The sequence below is a fragment of the Acartia tonsa genome, chromosome 10, assembly GCF_053477335.1.
Source record: "Acartia tonsa isolate MP-2025a chromosome 10, ASM5347733v1, whole genome shotgun sequence".
NCBI lineage: Eukaryota > Metazoa > Arthropoda > Copepoda > Calanoida > Acartiidae > Acartia > Acartia tonsa.
The window spans coordinates 302,501-315,118 of NC_137269.1; the positions used below are offsets into that span (position 1 = coordinate 302,501).

General features: G+C 33.5%; 2 protein-coding genes across 2 annotated transcripts in view; one reads left to right on the plus strand and one right to left on the minus strand.

Moving 5' to 3' along the window:
• The window catches only part of RpL6 (ribosomal protein L6), a 208,346-nt gene that overhangs the window by 78,415 nt on the left and 117,313 nt on the right, over window positions 1-12,618 (minus strand). The gene's annotated exons all lie outside the window — the stretch shown is intronic.
• The window catches only part of LOC145330363 (chaoptin-like), a 59,066-nt gene that overhangs the window by 9,984 nt on the left and 36,464 nt on the right, over window positions 1-12,618 (plus strand). The window contains exons 5-15 of the mRNA XM_080175000.1: window positions 95-170; window positions 504-564; window positions 5,042-5,093; window positions 5,854-5,911; window positions 7,496-7,588; window positions 8,349-8,401; window positions 9,070-9,145; window positions 9,323-9,385; window positions 9,928-9,974; window positions 10,977-11,047; window positions 12,307-12,378. Coding sequence (XP_080031126.1) covers window positions 95-170; window positions 504-564; window positions 5,042-5,093; window positions 5,854-5,911; window positions 7,496-7,588; window positions 8,349-8,401; window positions 9,070-9,145; window positions 9,323-9,385; window positions 9,928-9,974; window positions 10,977-11,047; window positions 12,307-12,378 — 722 coding nt within the window. The remainder of the gene's footprint in view (window positions 1-94; window positions 171-503; window positions 565-5,041; window positions 5,094-5,853; window positions 5,912-7,495; window positions 7,589-8,348; window positions 8,402-9,069; window positions 9,146-9,322; window positions 9,386-9,927; window positions 9,975-10,976; window positions 11,048-12,306; window positions 12,379-12,618) is intronic.

Sequence of the window (12,618 nt, forward strand, 5' to 3'; positions counted from 1 at the left end):
ATTTATATATCTATCTATCTATTTATCTGTCTATCTATCTATTTATCTATCTATCTATCTATCTATCTATCTATCTATCTATCTATCTATCCAGGAGACAAGAGTATCAGCTCTAAGATTATCGGGGAACTCTTTGAGAGCAATTCCCGCTGACCAATTCAGATTTATGGGTAAGAATTTAATTATGGCTGCGCTATTGTTAGACTGTTATTGATGACCTCAATTCGTCCTTGTTATTATATTGTATCCCCTATATTGAAATTAGGCATCCTTGTTAGTTGCGCTACTTCGCAGTTCTTAGCTATGAAAGGATAAACATTGTCCGTTTGTCTGTCGAAGTTACTTTAAAAGACATTTTTATATAGGCAATATGATTTTCTCGACTGTTATTAGAGCTAGACGGCTAAATTTTGCTGTGGAGACAAAAAGTTTCTAATAACTTAATTTTTCTGTCTTTCTTTAATATTTATGAGTTTAGCCTCTGATGGATGTTTTTTTCCTAGGTTGTTGGAGTTTGGAAATATCTGACAATGGTCTCACCTCACTGCCTAATAATGTTTTTAGGTAATGGATATATGATTTATATGGATATCTTGATAGGAGAAAGTCACTCATCAATTAGGTTGCAAATATGGAAGAAAACAGTAAAAGTGTCTGACTATGACGTCAGAAAAAATTAACAATTAACCAATGAGAAGCCAGTATTCACAATGGTAAAATATATAGCGGCCTCTCATTGGTTAATTGTTAATTTTTTCTGACGTCATAGTTAGACACTTTTACTGTTTTCATATGGAACTCATTTATTGGTCAGTTTGTTCATTCAGTATAAGGGGAGGGGATTGGGTAAAGGGGTTAGATTGCATGGAGATATTGTTATTTGCCTCTACATGCAACTTCCAAATCATGACATATCAATTATTTGGGTAATTATGGGTAATTTTGCTTCTTTATAATAGGAAGTAGCTTGATGTGTCGTTCCAAGCATTTTCACAAATAATTCTAACAATTGATTTTCGTTATTGGTTATGTGCAGCAATTTATCGTTCATTATCTTATCCCCTGAAATCCCTGATTTTGATATAAAAGTAGCTTGAAATTAGGGTTGGGCCGGATATCCGGTCTGGCCGGTTATCCGGCCGGATATCCAGCCATTTTCAATATCCGGCTGGATACCGAATATTAAAACTATCCGGTCACATGATTTCCGGCTGATTCTTTACGCCGGATATCCAGTTATCTGGCCAGATATCCGGTAAATTGCCGGATATCGAACGTTGGCCAGATATCCGGCCCAACCCTACTTGAAATATATCTCCTCCTATATATCTGAATATATGGAATGGACGATTTCAATACATCCAAAGTCATAAATCTATCCATGGGTGTGTATTTTAAGGGAACATTAGCAGCCAATTGCAAACTAGGACAGCGAGGGAGGGATGTTGAAATTCCCCCTCCCTCTCATAAGACTTACTAATCCAATAGGCCATACGAACAGACGGATAGGTATCACTTATTTTTATATTCCTGTAGATTTGTTTTTAGAATATATTTTCTATTCCGTGGTCTATTTTATTGTTGATAAAAAATGAGCCGACAATTTAGATATTTGATTTTCGGAATACTTTACATAAATCAGACAGAGTGGGATGTGCACAGATATTTTGTATGGGGGTGTGAAAATCCCCCCCCCCCCCACACGGCTCCAAAGAGTTTAATAACTATAAGTAGTGCATCAATAACAAATTACTAACATTTTCAGTTGAACTAAAGTAAACAGTAAAAGGTTATACAGTACTAGAAAAGAACAATTTCAAAACAATATCTGTAAAGTTGATATTAAATCTTTAGAAAAGAAAATCAGGCATTGCCAATAAATCAGCTACCTAGAACATATAAAATATGCATAGATTGGTTAGTTTGTTTAAAATCAATAACTGTCCTTTAATAATTTTAAAAAACAATAAACTTTATTGATAAAAGAGTTAAAAATCCTATGTTTTGAACTATGATACCTTTGAATAGAAAATAATAGGGCTGCACGGTGCACCTTCCTCCTATTTAAGCCTAACTTGTGCACGCCTCTGTTATCATACACATACACAAAATGTTTAACCCTTAACGGTCGGGTTTTTTCTATCTCATTTTCTGTGTGTGAAAGATAAAGAGCCCAAACTGCTTGACTTTTTAAGTATGGGTATGACACATAACTGAGAGTTGGAATTTTTTGAATATCTCCATCCTGGCGGGCACAGGATGCCAGCAAACCTGGCAGGGTCATCAAGGTAAAGAGCAAAAATATTTTTTTGACTAAAACAAAGCATTTTATCATACCAAAATACTAAAAAACCCTCTAGTAGTACATCCTTATATGAAATACAGGTGTTCAAGTCACTTTCAGGTTCCAGGTATGATCCTGCAGGTCCTGATCCTCCAGGTCTCCAGAAATCTTTAAAAGGCTCCTGTGGCCGCAATTTTTGACTTAGAGACGTCAAATTTTAAACTTAAGCTTTTCTTACATGTCTACATAACTTATTAAAATTTCATGAAGATCCGCCGCCGTTTTCCCGCCGACCGCCGACTGCGGCGGCTGGCAGCTGCCAAGTACAGCTGCGGCCGCTGAAATTTATATTTTGATATTTCTAATGTAAAATTTACATAAAGTTAAACATTTTCTGGAAAAAAAATTTTCTTCTAGCTTCAAAAATAAGAAAATTACAGCCGTTTGAAATTTTTAAGTAAAAAGAGACCTAAAAACAAAGGTTGTTAAATAAAAGGGTGAAGGAAGCGAAAATTGACTTAGACTTATAAAAGGTCGGAAATTCATTATCAAACAGGGGACTTGCACAAAAAAATTTAGCCCTCTAGCTCTAATAGGAACTGATATAATAAGGGGGGGCGTTGAACGCCCCCCCCCCCCCCCCCCGACCGATTAAGGTGCGGCAAGGGGCCCGACTGTAAAGGGTTAATAAAAGACTTCTATTCTGAAGTAAAAATGCATCTATAAAAATTATTTTTACAATATAAATACAATAGAAAGTATAATGAATTCTGTTTGTCTGTCTAAAGATTGCGATCTAAGTTTAATCTACAGCCCAATGTGCCCTCCTTCCCCAAAGAAGAATAGAAGAATGGAAATGTAGGGTAGATATCAGGAATAAGGTATAACCAACAAGGGAATTAAATCTAAAATAATATTTTGGGGGCAAATGGAGAGGTCGTCAATTTTACGATGTGTTGCCCCCCAACGACAGCTGAAAAACACGTATAGGTTTCGTGATTTTTTCCCGAATTAATTTCGTTATTGGTATGAGCTGGGTAGATATAAAAGGGCGATAAAGTGAGGGCTCGGCAGCTGCGTCTAAGCCCCTAATTTAATCAGTTTGGATGTTTTTAATCTTTTTGTAAGATGATTTGCCAAATTGCGGCAAGGTTTAGACTTCCAGCTGATTTTTAAGATTGTTATAAGGTTGATTTCCCTGAGGCTCGCAGGTGGCTTACGCCTGGGTGCCGAGCCCTGGAAAGAGGTAAGAAGAGCCCCCGGGGTAAATATGAATTATCCAGTTAACTAAATTTAAAATATGAAACAAGTCCTTAAGAAACTCTTACTTTAGTAGCGCAGCAACTTAATGTAAACGTTATCAGGGATCTAAAGGGATAAGACAACGGTCAATAAATTGATGTAGATCTCCAATGATAATACACAAAATTACCCCTTCTGTAGATAACAGCAAGTGGTTGAAACTATTGGACTCTAACTTAACAAACCAACAAATCAACACTCAAGCCTCAAAGTTATTGAGCCAACGAATTAGAAAAGTTATTATAAAATTTTGGGGACTAGTGTGATAAACAGCAAAAAGTCCCCTCCCTCTCTGAAATGTTAGTCCGTCGGGAATGTAAGAATAAAAAAATAACTAATAAATACCCTTCTATTTTTTGTGTACAAATTTTGCTATAGAATAGTTATACATTGAATTTTATTATATACAACTTAGCGCGGATATTAAAATGATAACCCAGTTTTGTTAGTCCCGAGGAGACGAAGTACCGGTCTAAAAAATCTGCTCTTAATTTTATGATTATTATTTTAATATTTGTTGAAGTTGTCTGCGATACATGATTTTTCATTATGGCTGAGAACCAGTTCTAATCCAGCTGATTCCGATACTATAATGGAATATATTTTCTTTATTCATAAATAATATTTTTGCGAATGTTTCGCTTACTATTTAGTATAAAATCTTGATCCTTTTTAATGCTTTGTAATGCATCAAATTTCATCTGCGGAATAGAACGCACACCCTTGCAATTTCTTTCTTTATTGTAGTTGGAAAATTGGAAATGATATTTTGATGTAAAGTTGTTCAATACTCCATATGTAATATTTCCCGTCGTGAACTGTGTTTCTACTAGGGTTGGGCCGGATACTTTTTTGGCCGGATAACGGATATCCGGCTAATTTATAATGCCGGATATCCGGTTCCGGCCGGATATCTGGCCAACGTTCGATATCTGGCAAATTACCGGATAACCGGCCAAACCCTAGATTCTACAGGCATTTCTATAATACAAAGTGGAACAATGTATGTCTCTCCGTCAGTCTGTCTGCCTCAAGCTTAAGAACTTGATAACCGCTGAACAAATGTGGCTCTACTCTTCAGGAAATAGTTACTGATCCTTTGGTGGATTTAAGCTATTCTATTCAAGAGAAAGGACATCCCTACCCTCCAAAAGAAGGGGAAAAGGAAGCTTTATCTTCAGTCGTTATTAATTTACTGTTTAATGATTTTAACAGCTTTATATAAATACTAGCGGCTTCGCCCCTAGAGGTGATAAAAAAAATTTTTGTTTTTTGGGGGTTGGGGGTGTCCCAACCCCCAAGAAAATAGTTTAAAACCACCACAGGACCAATAGGTATATACCCTGAAGAGTAGAATCCGATCGGTTCAGTGGTTACCGAGATCTTAAGGGACAGACAGACGGACAGACAGACATCGTTCTACTTTGTATTATAGATATTTTTGTTTTATTTTAGTGGTTTAGAGAGAACAGTATGGGAGCTTGTTCTGGCTAGAAACTTTTTTCAGGTATATATATATACATCATCTAAAAATATTTGTAATTTAAATCATGAAAAATCCTCTAATTCTTTTTGTAAAAATCTTTGAAACTTTTGATTTTTGAATTTACGGTATATTTTTATCTTTCTATCTTTTACATGTCAATATAATTAGCCATTGGGTGGCCATGCCAATGAAAAAAAATGTGCTTAATTTTTTAAAACTTAAAGTGAAAGGTTCGACTACAACTCCCCCCCCCCCCGGGCCCCCCTCCCACTCCTTCACCTGAAGTGACCCCAGAGGCATCTTGGGGCGCAGCCTCTTGTATAGGAAACTTTCAGCTTTCTTTCCTGGAAAACGAAAAGCTTCCAGAAACAAGTGACAGTCCACTTTCAAACTTTCTTCAAATTTATTTCTACTATAGTGATTTTTCACACTTTAACTTTGACCAAAATATAACAAACAAACAAGGATGACAACAGACATAAAATCGGAGCTTTGAAATTAGACGTTAGGACAATTCTAGATTAGACAAAGATGCGATGTTCATAAATATTAACACAGTGCAGTGTGAGAACTTAATCAGTAGAAAACAAATAAAATTGTAAAAATACAGAATATTGTTTTGGGACATACTTGTAAATTTTAGGACTTGATTTTATAGATGATTCCCTTGAGATATTGTAACTTCTTGTCCTAAGTATCATTATTACAAAAATAAGATGAATAGGATAATAAACAATATAATACAAAAATGTTGTTAAAAAGTTAAAAATGTTTGTTTTAGGCTATTCCATCAGCGAGTTTTTCAAAACTACAGAGATTAAACTTGTTAGATCTATCAGGTTAGCATTTATTTACGTAAAAAATTGGCATGTTAAAATCGCCTTTTCTATTTCAAACTTGAAGTTATGATTATGAAAAGTAGCTGTAATATTTAATCAGGGAGGGATGGGACACTGGACTGTTTATTACACTAGCCCCCCCTCCCCCCTCTCAAAAAAAGTTTTATTATAACTTTAAATTTTTAGTTGGCTTATCAAGTTTGATGACTTTTATTACATTTTGATAGGTTAGTTCATTAAGCTGAATGTCCTAACGTTTCAACCAATAATTGTAATCTTTATAATGAGTACACATAATTGGGGATGTACACAATTTATCGGCTATTGTCTTATCCCTTTAGATCCCTGAATATTCATAGTCTGAAACCTTTTGTGATTCCTATTTGTATATTGAAAATATTAGATTTAGATTAATTTTCAACTTCTATTTACCTATCTCAAAACCCCTAAATGTTTATATTTTTTGGCACAAAAACATATTTTGATAGGAGCGAAGCTATTTTACAACTACAGGGTATGTTCGCTTGTCTGTCATGTTTGTCATTCTATACCTGTCACAAGCTCTGCCCCTAGAGGCCTCTTTTTAATTAAAATTGTATTTAGATTAAATTAATTTAAATTCTTTCTGCGATACTTATGGAAATATAATATTTCGCGAAAAAAAATATTGCAAAAAGCAGGAAAAAGTTACGTAAACTTTCATGTATATAGTATTCTACGTTCTTCTTGTTATAATTGGCAATATTCTGTATTTACTTCTTTCTTACTACCTGTATATAACACAGGAATGAAAAGGATATCAGCAAATAAATTTACCTGTACTCCATTCATACTTGTAAAATTTGACTCAAGATAAAAGTCAAATTATAAGGAAAATTTAATTTTTACTCAATTATACAATTCCTGTCTATAAAGGAACGCATATGATTAAGGAAAATGAATAGTCAATCCTACCGATTTTAAACTTTAAAATGTAATTTTTTTCATTGGTTAACTATTGAGAGATTTAAAAGTAATGATTTATTTCAAACTAAAGGGTATTCAAAAATGCCTTCCTACCTATTGCAAGAAATGCAATAAGCTCTACTTTTCAAAAATATAACTACCATCTTTGTACTATTCGTTGTTTAGGAGTGCCTTATTTTTTATATGATTTTCTATACTTTTCTTTTCAAGTATGTAAGAAAAGAACATAAAATTTGTGTCTGTCTACAGAAAACAAATAAAAACTAAGAATTGGATATAAGAGTTGGAACAAACCAGGATTATAACAACTATAAGTAGCGAAGCACAAAAATAAAACACAAAACAAAATGTTCGAATGTAATATAGGATAGTTGAGAAGTTTATCTCACAAACTGTAAGAAAAAATATTGAACTATATTAAATCCAAATCCAGTTATAGAGTAGAAGGGCATTAGATAGAGAAAAAACTACGTTCATCAACACTTCATACATTCTTTTTCTATCTTCTATCTATCTGCTTTCTATTAATAATGGAGCTAACAAACAGCTATGTAAATGGATACTTTCTATCTAGCAACATGATTTTTCTATCTATTACCTATCTGCTATCTATTGTAGATAACCAAATAATGGAGCTAACCTCAGAGCAGATGAAAAACCTGCCCCAAACACTGGAAACTCTGAGCTTGGCTGGAAATTCATTGAATTCAGGTATTACAAATATTTTTATCAGTTTATCTATCCATTTATTCATCTACCTATTTATTCATTCATCAATTTATCCATCCATCCATTTACCCATTTATTTATCCATCCATTTACTCATCCATCCATTCATCCATTTACTCATCCATCCATCCATCTATTCACACAATTCATCCATTCATCCATCCATCCATCCATCCATCCATCCATCCATGTATCCATCTATCCATCCATCCATCCATGTATCCATCCATCCATCCATCCATCCATCTATCCATCTATCCATCCATTCATCCATCCATCCATCCATCCATCCATCCATCCATCCATCCATCCATCCATCCATCCATCCATCCATCCATCCATCCATCCATCCATCCATCCATCCATCCATCAATCCATCCATCCATTCATCCATCCATCCATCCATCCATCCATCCATCCATCCATCCATCCATTCATCCATCCATCCATCCATCCATCCATCCATCCATCCATCCATCCATCCATCCATCCATCCATCCATCCATCCATCCATCCATCCATCCATCCATCCATCCATCCATCCATCCATCCATCCATCCATCCATCCATCCATCCATCCATCCATCTATCCATCCATCCATCCATCCATCCATCCATCCATCCATTCATCCGTCAATACATTCGCAATCTATTCATCTACCCATCCATCATGCAATCTATCTATCTTTCTTTCTACATATAAGTATGTCTAACTATATATCCATTTATCTATTTATTTTAGTGCCAGAAGGGATCTTCAATAACTTTATCCATCTCCTGACATTGGATCTTAGCAGGGACGAATATATTTTCATTTGTGCAACTACTTTTTAACTTGGGTATGTCCGTTCTTCTGTTGTCTTACAAGACCCTGTAACCTTCATAGACTATATGAAAATCATTTTCTATTGTTTAAAGATTGCGAAATCATGAACAATAAGTTAGAATAAATAAAAAGTAAAAACACGTTGTTACAATATAAAACTCTAATTATTCTTTGTTTACTGTATTAAAGTTTTTTCTAAAATGGTTGTAGCCTGTTGTCGTTTGGTGCCTAACATACACCTCAAATACCGAGACTATGCACTAGTTTTTAAATAAAATACACTAAAGGTACTTAAAAATTTTTAATATTTCAGCTTATCAGTGCATTGCTTGGCTTTATTTTATTTATTCACTAGTAGCTGCGATCCAAAAGACCTTTAGGGGTGGGGAGTCAAACCCATTTCCTTTTAAATATATTTTTTTAAAACAACCCCCCCCCCCTAGAAAAGGGCTATTTCTCCTTAGATATTTGTCGTACTCTGACCCAAAATAGTTACAAACCTTCCCAGAATGAAAAGCTTCGCTGTAAAGGTTTAGCGGTTTAGCGGTTAGACAGACAGAAAGACATCCGGTTACTTTTATATACAATGCAATGATATGATTTGTTAAATGGAAACATATATTTTTGTAATTGAAATAGGAATCAGATTATAAATATTCATTCAATGGCCTTTGCCGAAGGAACACCAGAGCTAAGCAACCTCATTTTAGCAGGTAATGTCATTAAATCATATTTTTATTTTTTACCCAATTAATCTTGAAGGTTTTAAGCTATTATTGTTCTAATTTATTTTGATTAGTTTGTTCAAACTAACAGTGTCCAAATTTTTTAACCAATAATTTTGATCATCATCAATGTATAATAATCATACAATATTTTTTTTATTTTAGATAATTTATTATCAGCTATACCATTTGCTGCCATAAAGGACATCAAAACACTAAAAACATTAGGTAATTTATATTTTATGTCAAAACCTTTTCTTTAGGCAAATAATATTTTAAGCACATTCTTGTGAAGATTTTAAGCAAATTTTAAAAAATGGGGGCAGGGTTCTATTGTTTGTTTTTTTCTTTAAATCAGGTTAGATTATTATTGGGTACTGAGTAGCCCCACAGAGTTAGTGCCGTTATAGACACCGCAGGGTTAGGTCCCCCCTCAGAGGTTATGAAAAAATTAACCTCGCCCTTGTATTTAATTTATTAAAAAAAACTGGTTTTTTTCGGGGGGGGGGGGGAGGGAGGGAGTTTTTCCACTGCTTCGTATTTTCTCTAAACCGATGAATATCCGGATATCATCGATACGAAAAAATTATGTCTAGCATCGTATTATATCCAGTTTTCTACAAATATAACAATGTACCTTCTGTATCTCGGGGCTAAAAAACGGTTTTAATCTTAAAATTGTACATTTTATATCAGTAGAAAGCTGTTTATAATGCGATGCGAGAAATAACTATTAACAAATTAGTTAATATATTTTTTATTTAATTTAGATTTGAGTAGCAATAGAATTATGGATATTCCAGCGTTATTTTTCCAGGTATATCCATATCTATCCATTCATCTATCATTTATGACTTTTAGACAAAGGTCATGCAATCAAAGTGTTGGATGTCCATCGTGCGAATGGGGACTAAATTATAAGACGTACGTTGTATGTTTCAAAGTGCGTGGAGAGGTCTAGAACCCGAAGCGACAAAAAGTATCCTAGAAGTCCCATGTTTCTATTTTATGTTTCTATGTTTCTTTTTTTTGTCTGTAGCTTAAGATTTCGATAAATATTTTAAATACTTATAGATTTGGGTCTGAGGATAGTTTTAGGCCATATTTCCCAACCTATACAGAGCCTCTAGATTTAAGGGGCGCAGCCTCAAGTAAATCAAATTTATCTATCTAGCCATTTATTTGTTTATCTATTTATCTTCCAAATATCTATCAAAGGACTTCTTTGAAAAATCTTCCAATTTTTGCTAAAAAATCTTCTCATCTTAAAATGTAATCAATTAAGTTTATTTTTGGCATCTAAAGAATGTACATATCTGTGCATATATTTGTAATACAAAATATAAAAAAAAATTTAGATGATTAGTGAGTTTTCAATTCATTCTTTCAAGTTTTCATTCTTTTTTTTTATAAACTTTGGGTATTTGATTAGTCGACTAAATTTGGCAATGTTCAACCTTGTTCATCAATAATTTGATTTAAATAGAGAGAAAGTAGTTTAGTGTCATCTTAAATAAGTTCCTGTATATTATACTAGCGTCTTCGCCCCTAGCCTCTAGGGGCTGTGCCCCAAGAGGTTCAATCAACCTATTTTTGAATTAATTAGATTTTAAAAGAAAAAGGAAATTTTTTTGGGGGTGGGGTATTTTTCATTTTTTTTGGGTTGGGGTTGTCTCACCCCCCAAGAAAATAGCTTAAAACCATCCCGGTATATTCCCTGAAGAGTAGAGCCCAATCGGTTTAGTGGTTACTAAGATCTTAAGCTTCAGACAGACAGACATACATCGTACTACTTTGTATTATAGATATTTGTTTTTAGGGTACCCTAAAGTTAGACAGATTGCTACTACGAGATAATCAAATTGGATCTCTGGGCAGAACAACGTTTAGGTAAGATTAGGGGCGCAGCCACAAATCTCTTTAGTATATTGTTTAACAAGGATATTTTTGTTTACAAGAATCACAACAATAATAATCAAACAATAGTTCATAGAAAAAGAAGAAAAGTAAAGATATTTTAAGTTTTTAGAAATCACTTATAATTTTTGCTTGTACTATAGCTTAGATTTCCTAGATGTAGCGGGAGAAAGTGTCTAAAAAATCAGCCATAAGACGTCATAAGAATGAAGGAGATAAGAGGAGAAGCGGGAAAGAAAACCCCTAAAAAGAGATGTTGAACCACTCATTTTTATGACGTCACATGGCTGTTTTTGAGACACTTTTTCCAGCTACTTCTAGATATATATGATTCAAAATGTTAAAGTCCGTTAACATACAAGCAGAATATAATAAGCACATTTATATTTTAATACAAATTTACGAAAAATACATGATTATATTAAATGCTATAAATTGTAAGTATTAATACAAAGTCAGCTAAAAAGTTTTTGACAAAAAATATAATAAATAAGTACACAATTAGAAAAAGGACAGCTCTATAAAAAGAGAATGTTTGTATGTCTTTGCAAATCATTACACTTTACTTTTTATTTTCATCTTATATGGTTTTGTTTTTTAATCTAGTAAAGATTAGATAAAACAGTAAAATGCAATTCATCAATATAAAAACCTGAGCTGGATCTTTAAATTATTTTTGTGGTGAGCCAGATCTGGGTGAGCCAACTTTCCACCAATGAGAGCACAGCATTTTATGAAATGCCGCGCTGTGATTGGCTGAAATTCGGCTCACCCCGTTCTGGCTCACCACTAAAATGATTTAAAGATCCAGCTCTGTAAAATTAAATTAATTTTTAAATAAAAACAAAAAATAAATTCTTATACGATAAAAAAAGTTGATGAGATTTTTATGATTTAGAATTTAAAATTCAAATTATATTGAATCTTAAATATTAGCACTTGGAAAACACTTGTTTACAGTATTATCTTACTTTAATTATCAAAGTGTAAGATATGGAAACTATATGACAAACAAGGGTGACTCCATCTCTTGAGTAGCGAAGCTCAAAAAGTATTAATAAAATACCAAGAACAGTTAAATAGACGAAAAAATAAATAACTCTTAATGCTATATAAGAAATTTTAGTTTTCGCATATAGCATTAGAGTAATTGAAATTGTATTGCATTTCTTTTAAGCTGAATTTATATATCTTCAATAATATTGAACTTTACCGTTATTTTTTTTGTTTAGAAACTTCAAATGGTTGAATTTTACAAGTTTGAGTGGGAATAAGATTAGCATGATTGAAAATGAAGCATTTAGGTGAGTTATTATAAGTTAGGATAATGGATGACAAATTAAAGGAAGCCTGCAGGAAAAACACCGTTCTGGCTGCCACAAGTAAACCCAATACTCATAAATTAAAGCCTCCAGATTCAATAACCATAAAGCTAAGGCATCCTAAAATGACTTTTTAGGGAGTTGAGAATCTTTTAACTTTTTCCAGCCCTCAGTAGCAGTCTTTTAGCAGTTAGAGCGGTGTATTTCCTGCAGGCTTCCTTT